This window comes from Bos javanicus, chromosome 14 (assembly GCF_032452875.1).
Source record: "Bos javanicus breed banteng chromosome 14, ARS-OSU_banteng_1.0, whole genome shotgun sequence".
In the NCBI taxonomy this organism is placed as follows: domain Eukaryota; kingdom Metazoa; phylum Chordata; class Mammalia; order Artiodactyla; family Bovidae; genus Bos; species Bos javanicus.
In genome coordinates this window covers 66,352,021-66,371,950 of record NC_083881.1, presented here as the reverse complement: position 1 = coordinate 66,371,950, position 19,930 = coordinate 66,352,021, and the positions used below count along the sequence as shown (strand labels likewise).

At 43.5% G+C, this 19,930-nt stretch overlaps 1 protein-coding gene across 3 annotated transcripts in view; it reads left to right on the top strand.

Annotated features, from left to right (window-relative positions):
* MATN2 (matrilin 2) overlaps window positions 1–19,930 on the top strand; it is a 173,410-nt gene that overhangs the window by 109,390 nt on the left and 44,090 nt on the right. For all 3 annotated transcript variants that reach the window (XM_061439294.1, XM_061439292.1, XM_061439293.1), the window contains exon 6: window positions 5,819–5,941. In XM_061439294.1, the coding sequence (XP_061295278.1) occupies window positions 5,819–5,941 (123 nt within the window). The remainder of the gene's footprint in view (window positions 1–5,818; window positions 5,942–19,930) is intronic.

Here is a 19,930-nt window from a genome sequence, read left to right as displayed (position 1 = left end):
GAGTATGTGGCTTAGACTTTAGGCCCAAGCAAAGCTTCTGGTCTCTCCCCAGTCTAATATGGGACCAGCACACCCAAGTGTCTCTCTGAAGAACAGAGATGACTGGGCTCAGAAATTCCAGAGAGGGGTAGTGTCCGAGTTTTAGGCTTTTGGGTACAGTGACCTGCCCACTCATCACTGTGGTACTGTCAGTGGCCTGGAACACGGACGTCAGATAGATCAGCAGCTCTTTCTGTGGAAGGGACACTGTTGCTGGCGAAATCTTGGCTTTCTCTACCCACCGAAGCCAAATAAACAATTCCAGAGACAGAATTTGGAGGAAATAGAAAGGTGGGTTTAAGCTAGCAGAGAGGGGGACACAGCCGGCTGATCCCTCAGGAACTGTGCCCCACCTCCATGAAGAATCTAGGGCCTCATATAAGATGAGGGCTCGCAGTCAGGAGTCAGTAGTGAGGAACCTAGGTGACAGGATCTCGATTTCTTCCTCTGTATTGTTTTGAAGACCGGCATCAGTAGCCCAGTGGTTGAGTCTGGCGGTTCGGGGGCTGTGCAGCCTTCTTTCCAATGTGTAACTACAAGGGGAAGGGTGTTGTAAGGTAAACACCAGATCCAGGATATATTTAGCTTAGAATCAAAGGAAAATAGGTGTGATGTGTGTAATTCCTGAAGAATTAGGGGGCAGGAAAGCAAACTTAGAGACATGCAGAGTTAGGAGCAGTTAAAGTTAAAAAAACACACACACACACAAAACTAGGAGTGTTCAGGCCGGCTCACTGTTCTTTTTATCTTCTTTGTTCTCAGGAAAGGGAAAGAAAAAAACCTCATTCCTCTTTTTTTTCCTTTTCACTGCAGCAACACTAACAAGTGGGTAACCTGAAGTCGACCCAGCTAGCTGTCCGCAGACAGCCGTATCCAGGGTTGGGAGATTTTCAAGACAGCAGCTGGGGCTCAGGGTGAGGAGGTTGGAGGTGGGGAGTTGTTGTTCGGTCTCCCAGTCGTGTCCGACTCTTTGTGACCCCATGGACTGCAGCACGCCAGGCCTCCCTGTCCCTCACCATCTTCGGAAGTTTGCCAAGTTCATGTTCCTTGCATCGGTGATGCCTTCCAGCCATCTCATCCTCTGATGCCCTCTTCTCCTCCTGCCTTCAATCTTTCCCAGCATCAGGGACTTTTCCAATGAGTCGTCTGTTCATATCAGATGAGCAAAATTCTGGAGCTTCAGCTTCAGCCCCAGTCCTTCTAGTGAATATTCAGGGTTGATTTCCCTTAAGATTGGCTGGTTGATCTCCCTGCTGTCCAAGAGACTCTCAGGAGTCTTCTCCAGCACTACAGTTTGAAGACATCAGTTCTTTGGCGTTCTGCCTTCTTTATGGTCCAGCTCTCACAACTGTATGTGACCACTGGGAAGACCATAGCCTTGACTATACTGACCTTTGTCAGCAGAGTAATGTCTCTGCTTTTCAACACACTGTCTAGGTTTCCTGCCGAGAAGTAATCGCCTTCTGATTTCATGGCTACAGTTACCATCGCAGTGACTTTAGAGCCCAAGAAGAGGAAATCTGTCACTACTTCCACCTTTTCCCCTTCTATTTGCCATGAAGTAATGGGGCCAGATGCCACGATCTTAGTTTTTAAAAAATATTTAGTCTTAAGCTGGCTCTTTCACTGTCCTCCTTCATCCTCATTAAGAGGCACTTTAGTTCCTCTTCACTTTCTGCCATTAGAGTGGTATCATCGCATATCTGTGGTTGTTTTTTGTTTTTTTTTTTTCCCTCCTGTCTTGATTCCAGCTTGTAACTCATCCAGCCCAGCATTTCTCATGATGTGCTCAGCATATAGGTTAAACTAACAGGGTGACAGCAGACAGCCCAGTCGTACACCTTTCTCAATCCTGAACCAGTCAGTTGTTCCATACAGGGTTCTAACTGTCGCTCCTTGACCCACATACAGGTTTCTCAGGAGACAGGTAAGATGGTCTGGTTTTCCCATCTCTCTAAGAGCTTTCCACAGTTTGTCATGAACCTCATAGTCAAAGGCTTTAGTATAGTTGATGAAACAGAGATAGATGTTTTTCTGAAATTCCCTTGCTTTCTCTATAATCCAGTGAATGTTGGCAGTTGGATCTCTGGTTCATCTTCCTTTTCCAAACCCAGCTTGGATATCTAGAAGTTCTCGGTTCACATAATGCTGAAGCCTAGCATTTTAAGCATGACCTGACTAGCGTGGGAGATGAATGCAATTACACTCATTACTGCTGCTGCTGCTGCTGCTAAGTTGCTTCAGTTGTGTCCGACTCCGTGCGACCCCATAGACCGCAGCCCATCAGGCACCCCTGTCCATGGGATTTTCCAGGCGAGAACACTGGAGTGGGTTGCCATTGCCTTCTCCGATTACACTCATTACTATCACCCAATTACTAACAAGTGGGTGACCCAAAGTGGGCCCAACTGACAGCAGACAACCATATCCAGGGTTAGGAGATTTTCACGACAGCAGTTCAGGCTCAGGGTGAGGAGGTGGGAGTGTCTCCTGCTAATACAGGCTAGTGTGGGCTACAGCAAGGCCGTCCTGTGACTTGCAGCCTGGGGCACGTGTCAGGGCTTGATGTCCTTGACCTCTGTGCCCTGAGTGTCCCCAGCTATTCATTTAATGATACATTAGTTCTTAAAAGCTGATACATTAACTTTTAGAAAGATCTGGTGCTAGCTCAGTGTTTATATTGTGACTCAAGTCCAGCAGCTGGCTGACGTCCATGACATTCAGATCCTGAGACTGTGTGGATGCACTGTTCCCACCAAAACGGCTTGTGTGTTAAAACCACAAGTATCAGGCTTTATTAGAACTCTGTAGGGAGGGACATTAGAGAAAACAACACCTTAGCAGAAACTTAATGAAGCCTGGGAGCAAAAGAATAAACTCAACACATGTTACCAGCCTTTAAAAATCTTTAACTTTTCCCTTTGTGCCTTTTGATTACTGTGTTTGTATGTCATTATTTTCTCAATGCCTGGTTTTGCTTTTTAAAACTGTACATGTGCGTTAATTTGAAGATTCGATTTCCTTGTTATTATTTACAAATTTTTCGGTATTCAGATAGCCTAAATCGTTATTTAGAGGGAAACATTTTTAAGGGAAAAAAAAAATCCATAATCCTACCACCTTAACACAGGAAGCAAAGCATTTTTATTTTTAATTTTCAGGTTTTGCCTTAGAGCTCTATTGAAAGTGGATCTAATCACTGTAAATATACAATTTTCAAATCTACTTTTTTCACCAAATTTTGTTCTCCTATTTACAGTTATGTTATGCTACTAATAACTACCTACTGCCTCAAATGGAACTCCTGAGTATGCCCTACAAAACCCACCCCACTTGCACCTTCCTCATCCCTGAGTCAGCCTGAATCCCTCTCTTTCTCCCTTCACCTCTAATCTGAAAGGAATCTGACTGGCCCCCTTTCAACCTGGTGTACTGTCCCCTAGGGTTGCCAGAACAGAGAACCACAAACCAGGTGACTGGTAACCACGGAACTGCATTGTCTCCTAGCTCTGGGAGGCAGAAGTCTGACAAAGTGCTGGCAGGGCCGTGAGCCCTGGGAAACCCGTGAGGGAGACTCCTTCCTTGCTGCTGACGGTGGCTGTTGGTCCTCGGCACTCCTGAGCCGCGGCTGCTTGCTCTCGTCTGTCTTCGTGCGGCGTTCTTCTCTTCCTATAAGGACACCAGTCACCCTGAATTTGGAGAAGGAAAAGGCGACCCACTCCAGTATTCTGGCCTGGAGAATTCCATGGACTGTATAGTCCATGAGGTCGCAAAGAGTCGGACACGACTGAGCGGCTTTCACTCACTCACCCTGGATTAGGCCCCAGACGGATGACCTCATCTTAACTTGATTGTATTTGCAGAGACACCAGTTTCCAAATAAGATCACATTCACAGGTACCCGGGCTCAGGACTCCACCAAGAGTGGGGACACGCAAGTCCACGAGAAGCACCCAGAGCGCCGCGCCTTTCTCTCCTCCCCGCCTCCTTCCCACGCTGTGCCGGCTTAAGTCTCTCCCACCCTTTCCTCACAAGGGTTATTATAGTAACCGCCTAACTGGTTTTCCTTCTGTGTTTTCTTCTGGCTGTGCTAGGTCTTTGTTGCAGTGTGTGGGCTTAGTCACCCTGTGGCATGTGGGATCTTGGACTTCCCAGGTGACGCTAGTGGTAAAGAACCTGCCTACCAATGCAGGGGATGTAAGAGATGTGGGTTCAATCCCTGGGTTGGGAAGATTCCCCTGGAGGAGGGCATGGCAGCCCACTTCTGTATTCTTGCCTGAATCTGGTCCAGAATCCTATGGACAGAGGGGCCTGGCGGACTACAGTCTGTAGAGTCACAAAGAGTCAGACACGACTGAAGTGACTTAGCTCCCCTGCACTGGAAGGTAAATTCTTAACCACTGGACTACCAGGGAAGCTGGTGTTCTAGTCCCATCTGATTCTATGGTCTCTTCTCGATTTCTTTGTTCAAAACCCTCCCCCTGGGGGGTTTACAGCCTGCCCACTCAGAGTAAAAGCCAAAGTCCTGGCAATGGCCCCACGGTCCCTCCTGACCTGCATTCTCTCTCCAGTGACGCTGGCCTCCTCGCTGATTCTCCAGCTCACAGGCATATTTCCATCTCTAGGCCTCTGCCTCTGCTGTCGTTCCCTTTGCCGGGGGTGCTCCCTCCCAGTTGGTGCTCCCTCCCAGTTGGTGCTCCCTCCCAGTTAGTGCTCCCTCCCAGTTATCCTCCGGGCTCTGCCAACTGTCGCCTTCCTGGTGGGCCTTTCCTCACCACTGCTGTTACATCACACCCTTTCTCTCGCCCCGCCGACAGTCTCTTTTCCTTTTCACCATTTTACTTTTCTCCAAAACACTCTCTACCTTCTCAGAGGCTATGTTCTTTACTTACTTATTTTCTTTTTTATCTACCACCAGCATCCAAATGTAAGCTTCTCAAGGACTGGAGTTTTCATCTGTTTTGTTATTTGTTCCATCTTCAGCACCTAAAATAGGGTGGGGCCCAGAGTAGGTAGACGGTGAATGTTTGTAGGATTAATGAGCTACTAAACCATTTATCCTTATTAAGTGTTCATCTTATTTTCCAGAATTTTTTAGTCACTTGTGAATGATACTGTTATAAATAGCTTATTTCATATAATTAATTTACCCCTTTTTTCAATTATGTTTTGGGGTCACAGTTCCAGAGTGAATATTGTCAAATGTCCTTCCAGAAGAGTTTTTATCGGTTTATAATGCCACCCACTTTAAATAAGTCTGACTTTGTTTCCCTGCTGCCTTGCCACCACTGGATTTTATCTTGTCTTTAATTTTGCAGTTTACTAAGTTTGCCTTGTGATTGTTTTGATTTGCATTTCTTTAACTTTTAAATACAATTGTTAGGGAAGGCAGTGGCGCCCCACTCCAGTGTTCTTGCCTGGAGAATCTCAGGGACGGCGGATCCTGGTGGGCTGCCGTCTATGGGGTTGCACAGAGTCGGACACGACTGAAGAGACTTAGCAGCAGCAGCAGGGAATTCCCTGGCAGTCCAGTGGTTAGGACTCCGTGCTTTCAATTGTTCTTATGTTCTTTAGTACTTTCTGGTATGAATTGTCTGATCCTGACTCCTGATTTTTTTCTCAAGAGGAAAGTTTTGGTTTCATATTTATTTATCCATCCTCTTTTGGGGGCAACGGTATTAATCTTTGCTTATATTTGTTGTAGGTGTGCTTCCAATCTACTATGCCCTTTACCTCTGTTTGTGTTTCTACTTAAACTCTTGTGTTTTCATCTTTACAGCTGTGGACTACTGCGCCTCAGAAAACCACGGATGTGAACACGAGTGTGTAAATGCTGACGGCTCCTACCTTTGCCGGTGCCCAAAAGGATTTGCTCTGAACCCAGATAAGAAAACATGTGCAAGTAAGTTACGTGCACATTTTTGATTGCTATTGCTAGGCACCCCAGCCGTGGAAATCTTCCAAGCAAAGAGTAGCATAGGATTATGTGCTGGAGTTGGGGGACCTTACGCCTTCTGCCCCTGTTCCTCCTCTGTCAAGCCTTTCTTAACTTGTCCTAAGACCACAGCCCACTTGAGCTCAATGTCACCCTTCCCAGCATCTGACAATGGTATGTATCTATTATCAGAGGCCACGTGTGGGAGCGCTCCTCCGGCATTTGCAGAGGATGCTGGCGATCAGATCGTATTACTTCATGCTGGCTCAGCCTGGCTGTGCCCACCGGTATTAACAGGTCTTAAGAAATTCTTTCACTGAGGCTTTGTGGCTTGTGGGCTTCAGCTCGGACTTCACACAAGTAAAGGAAAATCTCCGAGCCAGAAGGAGTTAACTGTGGTTGCCCCTGGGTGGGGGAGGGGTAGGTGGAGGGCATTTTGCAGTGAAACTGCTCAGTCTTTGTTTAAGCTATTTCATTCTATTTGATTCTAACTATACACATCCACAGGGCTTCCCCAGTGGCTCAGTGGTAGAGAATCTGCCTGCAATGCAGGAGACACAGGCTCAATCCCTGGGGTGGGAATATCCCCTGGAGAAGACCTTGGCAACCCACTCCAGTACTCTTGCCTGGAGAATCCCCATGGACAGAGGAGCCTGGTGGGCTACAATCCATGGGATTGCAGCGTCGGAGACAACTGAAGCGACTGAGCACGCAAGCATACACATCCACATCACAATTAATTTGACCTTCCCACATGTGACCAATTTATAAACTGAGGGTTGTCGCTCATTTTGCCAAAGGATTCCAAAAGCATTTTTTTTTAATGTGAAGCTATGTCAGAACATTCAAGGGATTGTATGTGGATAATCATCATGCTATAGGAAAGTTCACTTGAGAGAAGTTTGTTTTTAAAGTACTAGGACCCAGCATTTTAAAAGAGTGAAGTTTAACAGCAATTTAGAATGTCACCTCTGAAGCATACATCAATTGGAAAACAAGATTTCAATTCACAAAAAGGTCACGTACACACAACCTTTCTAAAAACATGTATTATGTAAAGCAGGATGTGCCTGCATAGTTTTAAAAAGCATCCTCCCAAACTCCTGAAACATCACCTTGCTCTTCAGTCCCTCTGCTTGTCATGTGCTCAGTCTCTCAGTCGTGTCCGACTCTTTTGCAGCCCCGTGGACTGTAGCCTGCCAGGCTCCACTCCTCTGGAGTGGGTTGCCATTTTCTTCTTTAGGGGCTCTTCCTGACCCAGGAATCGAACCTGAGTCTCCTGCATTAGCAGGTTGATTCTCTACCACTGAGCCACCTGGGAAGACTGGGGGCTCTTCAATCCCTACATCTCAAACAAACATCAGAGCTGGCGTCAGGGGTGGAGGATGGAACTATAAGGGACACAGGAAGTCAAAGCATGGATTTCTGGAGCCCAAACCACATGCCAGCAGCAATGAAGAAGGCCAGGTCCTTCCTAGAGAAGATATCTTGGCTGAGTCTTGAAGGCAGAGCCACCCTTCACCATGTGAAGAAGAGTGAGGTGGAGGTGGCTGGGAGGAGGTAAGATGTGCAAAAATATCAGCCAGACAGACTCAGTGCCACGCCTGGCACCTGACTGGCTTACAGTTGCTTATTGAAAGAATCAATGACTGTGTGAATGGACTGGGCTGTCCCTAGTCTCCCTTCCTTTGTGAAGCTATAAGCCAGCAGCCTAGGCCAAGGTGGCATTCAGGGAGTTGTGGTTGCTGGGCTGATGAGTCAGTTCTGTCCATCAAAGTGGAGGCCATTGGCACCAAGGACACTTCCAACCCCAGATCATCTGTTTTTGCTGGGTGATCTTGGGTAAGTCACTGATGGCTCAGTTGCCTCAACTGATATAGGGGAGGTATTACCGCCTATTTCATAGTGTTGTCTTGAAGACTAAATGAGAGCATTCATCTAAACCATTTGGCTCATGGCCTGGTGCCAAGCAATTCTTTTAAGGCATGACACTGGCTTCAAAGGCTTTAAATCCGAACTTACTGAGCATATACTTGAATATTCATTGGAAGGACTGATGCTGAAGCTGAAACTCCAGTACTTTGGCTACCTGATTCAAAGAATCGTCTCATTGGAAAAAACCCTGATGCTGGGAAAGATTGAAGGCAGAAGGAGAAGGGGATGACAGAGGATGAGATGGTTGGATGGCATCACCAACTCGATGGACATGAGTTTGAGCAGGCTCTGGGACTTGGTGATGGACAGGGAGGCCTGGCGTGCTGCAGTCCATGGAGTTGCAAAGAGTCAGACACAACTGATCGACTGAACTGAACTGAGCACATACCACATGCCTGGGCTGAGTTTAATAGGGCATAAAAAATTCAAAATTCAAGCCTTCCACTGGAGGTTGGTTGGGAACACAAGCCGGGTGGAGCAGCTCAGTCACCGGCAAGGTGTTACATGACTGAAAGCTCCCAGGGTGACGCAGACAAGACTCTCAGCAGGAGTTAAGGGAAGGAGGAGGCCAGTTGGATTAGAAGAGGTGGGGACGCTGCTGCCACCCTGGGATGAGGCCTGGAGGAAGGCATGGATGCCATCCAGTCTCCTTCCTGCCCCTACAGAACGCCTTCCCGGGCCAGGCTCACTTGACCTCACCCCAGCCCCTGGCCCCAGAGCCTCACCATCAGCATGCCCCGTAGCCCAGAATCTCCCAGGACGTGGAGAATGACAAGCCCCAGGGAAGCAGAAACAAGGAGGCCCTAGATAGAAGTAGACAGCGCAGCGCAGGGGGCCTGGGAGAGGCGTTCAGCTGAAAGTCAGGGGTGGTGGGAAGGGGTGGCAGGGACTGTCCGGCTGGGAGGTCTCACCGGCTAGGCGCGGAGGTCGGCAGGTCAGCTGTCTCTCGGCCTTGTTGGAGTCAAGACCCAGAAGGGGACCACCCGCGTGTGTGGGCCAAGAAGAGTAGCTAGGCAGTCAGCCTGTGGTAGATGTGTGCCCTAGAAGGATCCCCTTCTTGCTGTGCTTGGGGCAGGGCAGGAAGCCCAACCTGGGGAGGGGACTGCCACGAAAGCAGAGGCCGCCAAAGGACTCGGGGGGCTGTGAGCATGGGTGATAGGCAGTTTGGTTGTAAGAACCGAGATACTTGGGAATGTTCCAGATCTGTGACAAAAACAGGAATGCAAGCTGAGAAACAGGAACGGTTAAGAGGACACACACACAGGATGGAGGTGGGAGCTCAGATATCAAGGCAGGGGTCCTGTTAGTGATTCGTGAGGGGTCATGGTGGCGTCCAGCCAAGCCAGAGCCTGGCCGCTGCTCTGATGTTGAGAGATTTAAAACAATCTCTTTCCATTCCTCATTAACTTGCAAAAGATGAAATAAAAGAAAAACTTAGTTCTTTAATTTTGAGTCTCTATTTTTAATCAGAAATATATTTGAAAGCTAATCCAATTAGTAAGTATACAATTATTATCTAAAAAAGTAGACTAGTCAATCTAATAATATACCAAGCATGATTAATTTATGATGAAGCCAGACTGTACATAATAGAGCTTTATGTTCAAGTAGCATTCAAAAAAACACCACCTTTTATATCAGTTCCTTACCCTAAAGCATCCCATACAAATCTATCCGAATATTTTCTAGACGGGAGAAGGCTATAAATATGCAGGTGCCGTCAATTTGCAAAATATTGGCAAGACTTTTTTTTTTATTGTGGTAAAGTATGCATAATATGAGCTTTATCATTGTAACCATTTTTAAGTGTGCAGTTCAGTGCCGTCAAATGCATTCGTGTTGTTGTACAACCAGCTCCAGAACTTTTCATCTCCCTAAACTGAAACTCTGTCCATTAAACAGTAATTTGCCCCTCCTCCACTTTCCCTACCCCTTGCCCCTGGCAATCACTTTTTAAAAAATATTTATGTGTTTTAAAATACATAAATATTTATGTAGAAGACCCTGTGCTGGGTCTTCATTGCTGCGTGGACTTTTCTCTAGTTGCAGACAGCGGGAGTTCTTCTCCAGTTGTGGTACGAGGGCTTCTCATCGCAGTGGCTTCTCTTGTTGCAGAGCAGAGGCTCTAGGCCTGCAGGCTTTAGTAGTTGTGGCTCCCGGGCTCTAGAGCAGAGGCTCAATAGTTGTGGCCCACAGGCTGAGTTGCTCCATGCCACGTGGAATCTTCCTGGGAGTCTGGCAGAATACAGTCCACGGGATCACAGAATCGGACGCAGCTGAGCACACAGGCACATCATACAGTAGATGAAATAGAAGAGATCAGTCTTTGAGTTTCCTAGATGGCTTTTCATTAGCCTGCTGAGCCCCAGTATCGTCCTGCCATCTGTAATGTGCCACTTACATTCTGCAACGTGCCACTTCCTACAGTCTACAACGTGAGACTTGTGTGCATGAATCAAAGACTCTTGGTTGGTAAAATAGAGTTGCCGTATGATCTAGCAATCCCACTCCTGGGCATATATCCAAACACAACTATAATTTTAAAAGATACATGCACCCCTATGTTCATGTATCCACAATAGCCAAGATGTTGAAACAACCTAACTGTCCATCGACAGATGAATGGATAAGGAAGATGTGGTGCGTGTATACGATGGAATATTTCTCAGCCATAAGAAAGAATGAAATAATGCTACTTACAGCAAGATGGATGGACCTAGAGATTATCATACTAAGTGAAGTAAGTCAGAAATGGAAAGATATATACCATATGATAGCAATTATATGTGGAATCTGAAATATGACACAAATGACCTTATCTACAGAAACAAACTCACAGATATAGAGAACAGAGTTATGGTTGCCAAGGGGGAGGGAGGGCTGGGGAGGGGTGTGTTGTGAGTCTGTGACTAGCAGATGCAAACTACTATATATAGAATGGATAAACAGCAAAGTTCTTGTGTATAGCACAGGGAACTCTATTTAATATCCTGTGTTAAACTATAATGGAAAAGAAAATAAATGATTAAAAAAAAAAAAAGACCCAATTGGAAGAGGCCTTCAGGTTCAACCTACTTCTAGCCCAACCACCGGTCCTATAGTATCCTCACCATGTCATCATCCAGCCTCCACTTGAATACCCCTAGTGACAGGACACTCACTACAACCCCTGCAGTGCATTCCACTTTGTACAGCTCTGCCTCTTAGAAAGTGAGTCCTTACACTGAGCTGATCACCACTTTCTTGTACTTTGAGACCAACAGATCAAATTAAGCATCTCACATTTTCTTGGTCACTAAGAATGAGTCATAGCAGAATAATTTTATTTCATTTAGTAGACTAGCCAGGCATAGAAAATGTGGGAGCCACTCTCTAGACTCTAATAGACAGTCTATCGGTTCCTAAAGAGATCCCTGTGCCCTGTAGACCAGACGGAGAAATGTGTGCTGGAAGGATCATTGGTTGAGTTTGTAACTGGCTGAATGTCTCAACTGAGATCCTCCTGGGGGGATGTGTTTAAACAGCCTGGCAGGAAGAAGCATCGAGGAGGGTCCATGAGCTGTCTTCTACTCTTAGTGACTCCTTGTTCTTAGTGGGCAATGTTTACACATCTAAACTTTCAGAAAGCACTTAATTAAGAGTAATACCAATAACCATTTATTTATTCAACAAATACCTATTGGTCACCTACAATATCCCAGATACTTTTGTAGACACTGGGAATGCAGCTAATACAACAGACCAAGGACCTCCTGTCCTTATGGAGCATACAACCTATTGGAGCAGAGTGACAGAGGATTACAGATCTCAACAAGAAAGTCCCATTTGGTCAAAGACTTGAAGGAGGTGAGAGAAGGAGGAGACTTTTGAAGCAGAGGAAACAGCACTGGTGCAAGGGTCCTGAGGCAGAAACTGATGTCTGGCAGTGTTCAGGAACAGTAAGGACGTCCACATGACTCGAAGAGATGAGAGATGGTGAGGGAGATGCTGTGGTCCATGGAGCATATAGCTTGCCCTCTTCACAGTTATTCATTTGCTCCCAATCTCCCCAAATTCCTGCATTACCTGGAAGCTCATAGTCACTTCCCAAACAAACTGGCTTTGTTTGCCTGTATCTTGTATGTCTGATATAGACATCAAAAGCAACACATATTGTTCCCAGCAGGTTCTCTGATTATTTTCTTCTCCAAACACTGGGCACCTCCCACATAGTTCTTTATTCTATTTTACTTCTGCCATTATCCAGAGCAACTAGTTCATGATTATGTACGTATATATTTATTTTTAACCTTTTTCTAATTGCAAAAGTAATATAGACTCATTGTAGAAAACCGAATAGTATAGAAATGAAAGTGCATGAAATGAAATGATCTGTAATCTTGTTACCCACCAATAACCATTGTTAATACTGGTTTGCTACATTTCTCCTGGTCTTTCTTTTTAATGCATATGTATATATTTTTATAGAGTTGAGATCAGATCAGATCAGATCAGATCAGTTGCTCAGTCTTGTCCGACTCTGTGACCCCATGAATCACAGCACGCCAGGCCTCCCTGTCCATCACCAACTCCCGGAGTTCACTCAGACTCACATCCATCGAGTCAGTGATACCATCCAGCCATTTCATCCTCTGTCGTCCCCTTCTCCTCCTGCCCCCAATCCCTCCCAGCATCAGAGTCTTTTCCAATGAGTCAACTCTTCCCATGAGGTGGCCAAAGTACTGGAGTTTCAGCTTTAGCATCATTCCTTCCAAAGAAATCCCAGGGCTGATCTCCTTCAGAATGGACTGGTTGGATCTCCTTGCAGTCCAAGGGACTCTCAAGAGTCTTCTCCAACACCACAGTTCAAAAGCATCCATTCTTTGGCGCTCAGCCTTCTTCACAGTCCAACTCTCACATCCATACATGACCACAGGAAAAACCATAGCCTTGACTAGACGAATCTTTGTTGGCAAAGTAATGTCTCTGCTTTTGAATATGCCATCTAGGTTGGTCATAACTTTCCTTCCAAGGAGTAAGCGTCTTTTAATTTCATGGCTGCAGTCACCATCTGTAGTGATTTTGGAGCCCAGAAAAATCAAGTCTGACACTGTTTCCACTGTTTCCCCATCTATTTCCCATGAAGTGGTGGGACCGGATGCCATGATCTTCGTTTTCTGAATGTTGAGCTTTAAGCCAACTTTTTCACTCTCCACTTTCACCTTCATCAAGAAGCTTTTGAGTTCCTCTTCACTTTCTGCCATAAGGGTGGTGTCATCTGCATATCAGGTGATTGATATTTCTCCCGGCAATCTTGATTCCAGCTTGTGTTTCTTCCAGTCCAGCATTTCTCATGATGTACTCTGCATATAAGTTAAAAAAACAGGGTGACAATATACAGCCTTGACGAACTCCTTTTCCTATTTGGAACCAGTCTGTTGTTCCATGTCCAGTTCTAACTGTTGCTTCCTGACCTGCATACAGGTTTCTCAAGAGGCAGATCAGGTGTTCTGGTATTCCCATCTCTTTCAGAATTTTCCACAGTTTATTGTGATCCACACAGTCAAAGGCTTTGGCATAGTCAATAAAGCAGAAATAGATGCTTTTCTGGAACTCTCTTGCTTTTTCCATGATCCAGCGGATGTTGCCAATTTGATCTTTGGTTCCTCTGCCTTTTCTAAAACCAGCTTGAACATCAGGAAGTTCACAGTTCACATATTGCTGAAGCCTGGCTTGGAGAATTTTGAGCATTACTTTACTAGCGTGTGAGATGAGTGCAATTGTGTGGTAGTTTGAGCATTCTTTGGCATTGCCTTTCTTTGGGATTGGAATGAAAACGGACCTTTTCCAGTCCTGTGGCCACTGCTGAGTTTTCCAAATTTGCTGGCATATTGAGTGCAGCACTTTCACAGCATCATCTTTCAGGATTTGGAATAGCTCAACTGGAATTCTATCACCTCCACTAGCTTTGTTCGTAGTGATGCTTTCTAAGGCCCACTTGACTTCACATTCCAGGATGTCTGGCTCTAGGTCAGTGATCACATCATCGTGATTATCTGGGTCGTGAAGATCTTTTTTGTACAGTTCTTCTATGTATTCTTGCCATCTCTTCTTAACATCTTCTGCTTCTGTTAGGTCCATACCATTTCTGTCCTTTATGAAGCTCATCTTTGTATGAAATGTTCCTTTGGTATCTCTGATTTTCTTGAAGAGATCCCTAGTCTTTCCCATTCTGTTGTTTTCCTCTATTTCTTTGCATTGATCGCTGAAGAAGGCTTTCTTATCTCTTCTTGCTATTCTTTGGAACTCTGCATTCAGATGTTTATATCTTTCCTTTTCTCCTTTGCTTTTTTGCTTCTCTTCTTTTCACAGCTATTTGTAAGGCCTCCCCAGACAGCCATTTTGCTTTTTTGCATTTCTTTTCTATGGGAATGGTCTTGATCCCTGTCTCCTGTACAATGTCACGAACCTCATTCCATAGTTCATCAGGCACTCTATCTATCAGATCTAGGCCCTTAAATCTATTTCTCACTTCCACTGTATAATCATAAGGGATTTGATTTAGGTCATACCTGAATGGTCTAGTGGTTTCCCCTACTTTCTTCAATTTAAGTCTGAATTTGGCAATAAGGAGTTCATGGTCTATAGTGTAACATAAAAGGCTTCCCTGGTGGCTCAGATGGTAAAGAATCTGCCCACAATGCAAGAGACCTGGATTCGATCCCGGGTTGGGAAGATCCCCTGGAGGAGGGTGTGGCAACCCACTCAAGTATTCTTGCCTGGAGAATCCCCATGGATGGAAGAGCCTGGTGGGCTACAGTCCATGGGGTCGCGAAGAGTCAGACACGACTGAGCAACTAAGCACAGTGTAACATAAAATCATGAGCATTTTCCTGTGTCATTTAAACTTTATCAAAAACATTTTAATGTCTGATAATATCACATGTATGTATCACAGTTTATACAACACTTTTTAAACTATTCAAATGGTATTGTGATAAATGTTCTTGACTATAAATCTTTGCATTTCTTTTCATTTTCTTAGGAACAAAGCATGAAAGGAAATGTATTGAGTCAAAGGCTATTAACACTTTTAAGGCTTTTGATGTATATTACAAAATTATTTGCCAAAACCTTTGTACCAGTTTTTATGCTATACCATAAAATTGCCTGTAAAATTTTTTCACTGACTTACTAGTAGTCATCACTTTATTTATTAAGTCTTTAGTTATCATTTCTTCATAAAACTATGTATGTTCAACTTATAAATGTTTATTCATTGGTGTCATTTGATTAATGAACAATCTGTTCCACTATAAGAAATTGTAAGTGACTCCTATTAGTTCTATGAGGAAAAGGACTGTACCTTTTTGCCCACTGCTGATTCCAGTGCCTGACCTATGGTAGATGTTCAGAGAATATTTATTAAATGAATAAGTGAATGAGTTAATGAACAGTGAGGTTAACACTTTTTCACATAATTAATTGATGTGCAAAAGAAAGGAAATAAATATCTGAGCTGAAGTTAAAGAAATAGATGATGGGTAACCAACAGAGAAACAGACAAAACTAACAGAGAAACCAACAGAGAAAACTAGTACAATCAGAAAGTGGTTTTTTGAGACTTAGTAAAATTGATGAATCAGTAGCCAGACTGGTCAGGGGGGAGAAAAGAGAGAAGACACAAATTTCTAGCATCAGGAATGAGAGAGTGGACATCACTATAGATCCTATAAACATTGAAAGGATAATAAGAGAAATTAATGAACAAATTTATGCCAGTAACTTCAAACAAATTCCTTGAAAGACTCAAACTACTCATATTTTCTTTTCTGTTATGGTTTATTATAGGGTACTGAATATGGTTCCCTGCGTATACAGCAGGGCCTGTTGTGTATCCTTTCTATAGACAATAGTTTGCATCTGCTAACCGCAAACTTCCAACGCCATCCTCCCCTGCACTCCCTGCCCCCTGGCAACCACAAGTCTGTTCTCTGTGTCTCTGAGTCTTTTTGTTTCACAGATAGGTTCCCTGTGTCATACTTAAAATTCCACATATAAAGTGATACATGGTTTTTGTCTTTCTCTTTCTGGCTTCATTTAATATGATAATCTGTAGATCCATCTATGTAACTGCAAATGGCATTATTTCACTCTTTTTTATGGCCAAGTAATATTCCACTGTGTGTATATGTACCGCATCTTTATTCATTCATCTGTCAATGGACATGTAGATTGTTTCCATGTCTTGGCTATTGTAAATAGTGCTGCTATGAACTTTGGAGTGCATGTATCTCTTTGAAATACAGTTTCTTTTGGATATGTGTCCAGGAGTGGGATTGCTGGATCCTGTGGCAACTTTATTTTTAGTCTTTTTAGAAAACTTCATATTGTTTTCCATAGTGGCCACATCAATTTACATTCTCACCAACAGTGTAAGAGGATTCCCTTTTCTCCACACCCTCTCCGGCATTTGTTATTTGTAGACTTTTTAATGGTGGCCATTCTGGCCAGTGTGAGGTGGTCCCTCATTATAGTTTTGACTTCCATTTCTCTAATAATTAATGATGTTGATCATCTGTATGTCTTCTTTGGAGAAATGTCTATCTGCATGTATCCATGCTAAGTCGCTTCAGTAGTGTCCAACTCTTGTCCATGGGATTCTCCAGGCAAGAATACTGGAGTTGGTGGCCGTGCCCTCCTCCAGAGACTCTTTCCGACCTAGGGATCAAACCTGCATCTCTTATGTCTCCTATATTGGCAGGCGAGTTCTTTACCACTAGCACCACCCAGGAAGCCCCTGATGTCTATTTGGGTCTTCTGCCAATTTTTTAATTGGGTTGTTTGTTTTTTGTTATTGAGTTGTGTGAGCTGTTTGTATATTTTGGAAATTAAGCCCTTGTTGGTCGCATCATTTGCAAATATTTTTTTTCTCCCAGTCCATAGGTTTTCTTTTAATTTTGTTTATGGCTTCCTTTGCTGTGCAAAAGTTTATAAGTTTGATTCAGTCAGTCAGTCAGTTCAGTTGCTTGCGACCCCATGAATCGCAGCACGCCAGGCCTCCCTGTCCATCACCAACTCCCGGAGTTCACTGAGACGTCCATTGAGTCAGTGATGCCATCCAGCCATCTCATCCTCTGTCGTCCCCTTCTCCTCCTGCCCCCAATCCCTCCCAGCATCAGAGTCTTTTCCAACGAGTCAACTCTTCCCATGAGGTGGCCAAAGTACTGGAGTTTCAGCTTTAGCATCATTCCTTCCAATGAACACCCAGGACTGATCTCCTTTTGAATGGACTGGTTGGATCTCCTTGCAGTCCAAGGGACTCTCAAGAGTCTTCTCCAACACCACAGTTCAAAAGCATCAATTCTTTGGTGCTCAGCTTTCTTCACAGTCCAACTCTCACCATTTATTCATATTTGCTTTTGTGTCTGTTGTCTTGGGAGATTGACATTGATATGATTTACGTCAGAGACTGTTTTGCCTATCTTATCTTCTAGAAATTTTATGGTCTCATGTCTTGTATTTAAGTCTTTAAGCATTTTTGAGTTTATTATTGTGTATCATGTAAGGATATGTTCTAACTGCATTGATTTACATGTGGCTGTCCAACTTTCCGAACACCACTTGCTGAAGAGACTGTCTTTCCCCCATTGTATGTATAGTCTTACCTCTTTTGTCCATAGGTATGCGTATTTATTTCTGGGCTATCTATTCTGTTTCATTGACTCATATGTCTGTTTTTGTGCTAATACCAGGCTGATTTCTTAAAAATATTTTGTTTTAATTAATTTATTTCTTTGGCTACGCTGGGTCTTAGTTGCAGCACACGGGATCTTGAGCTTTGTTGCAGCATACGGGACCTTTAGTTGTAGCATGCAGGATCTTTAGCTGTGGCATGCGATCTTTAGTTGCAGCATGTAGGATCTAGTTCCCTGACCAGGGATTGTACCCAGGCCCCGTGGATTGGGAGAGCAGGGTCTTAACTGCTTGACCACCAGGAGAGTTCCCCATACTGTTTTGATTATGGTAGCTTTATAGTTATTTTCTGAAGTCTTATGTCTTCTGCTTTGTTCTTTTCCCTCAGGATTGCTTAGGAATCTTTATACTTCCATATAAATTTTAGGTTTATTTGTTCCAGTTCTGTGAAAAATATCATGAGTAATTTGGTGGGGATCATATTAAATCTGTAAATTGCTTTTAGTAGTATGGCTATCTTAACAATATTAATTCTTCTAATCCAATAAAAATAGGATATTTTTTCATTTCTTTAAATCATCTTCAGTTTCCTGTAACAATGTTTTATAGTTCTCAGCATATAAATCTCCCACCTCCTTGGTCAGGTTTATTCTAAGTATTTTTATCTTTTTTTGATGAAATTCCTTTTTAAAAAAGGAATTGCCTTTTTCCTTTCCCTTTCTGACATTTCATTGTTACTGTAAAGAAATAAAACCAGTTTCTATATGTTAATCTTGTATCCTACTACCTTGCTGAACTTGTTTATCAGTTCTGTTAGTTTTTGTGTGGAGTTTTTAGGTTTTTAAATATATGGTATTATGTTATCTGCATATAATGACAATTTTGCCTCTTCCCTTCCAATTTGGATACTTTTAATTTATTTTTCTTTCCTGGTAGCTGCAGCTAGGACTTCCAGTACTATGTTCAATAGAAGTGGTGAGAATGGGCATTCTTGTCTAGTTCCAGATATTAGTGGGGAGGTTTTCCACTTTTCACCATTGAGTACTATGTCAGCTGTGGGTTTGTCATAAATAGCCTCTATAATCACTTTGGTAAGAGTTTTTAATCGTGAATGAATGTTGAATTTCATCAAGTGCTTTTTCTGCATCTGTTGAGATGATCATGTGATTTTTTACTTTCCTTTGTTGATGTGGTGTATCATATTGATTGATTTGTGTGTGCCGAGCCATCCTTGTGACTCTGAGATGAATCCAACTTGGTCGTGGTGTATAATCTTTTTTACATGTTGTTGGATTCACAAACTTCTAAAATGAACTCAAGAAGAAATAGATCATCTGAATAGGCCTCTCTCTAGTAAAAGAAATTGAACTTATAAACCTTTCCACAAAGAAAATTCCAGGGCTAGCTGACTTAACTGGTAAGTTCTACCAATTTATACCATTTGAGGAAGAACTAATGCCAGTTTCATATAAATTTTTCCAGAAAATGGGAGAGAAAGGATCATTCTTCAATGTATTCTCTAAGGCCTGCAGGATACCAAACCCAGAAAGGGACATTATAAGAAAAGAAAATGACACAAATATCCTTCATGAAATACATGCAAAAGATCTTTGTTTTTAGCAAATTCCACAATATATGAAAAGGATAATACTTCCTGAGATTTATCCCAGGAATTCAAGGATGATTTAACATTCAAAGCTTGATTAATGAAATATAAAACATTAACATACAAAAAGTAGAAACTGTATGATCCAATTCAGTATATACAGAAAGAGCACTGGGCAAGACCTGACACTCATTTATGCTTAAAAAAAAAAAAAAAAAAAAAACAACCTCTCAGCAAGCTAGGCTTGAAGAGAATTGCCTCAGTCTGATCAGTGCATCAGTGAAAAATTATCCGCTAACGTCGTGCTGACTGATGAAAGACTGAATGCTTTCCTTATTAGATGAGGAGTAAAACAGGATACCCACTCTCACCACTTCTATTTAGCACAGCCTGTAAGGTTCTGAGGGCTTCCCTTGTGGCTCAGTTGGTAAAGAATCCACCTGTAATGCGGGAGACCTGGGTTGGATCCCTGGGTTGGGAAGATCCCCTGGAGAAGGGAAAGGCGACCCTTGCCAGTATTCTGGCCTGGAGAATTCCATGGACTGTATAGTCCATGGGTCGCAAAGAGTTGGACACAACTGAGCAACTAAGCTTCTAACCATTGTAATAAGGAAGTGAAAAGGAAAGGAAGAAATGAAATCTAGATTGGAAAGGAAGAGCTAAAACCATCTTGATTATGGTAACTGTAAGTATAGCACTTTCCTGAGTTCTACTGAGAGGAACTGGTTGTGGGTACCCCC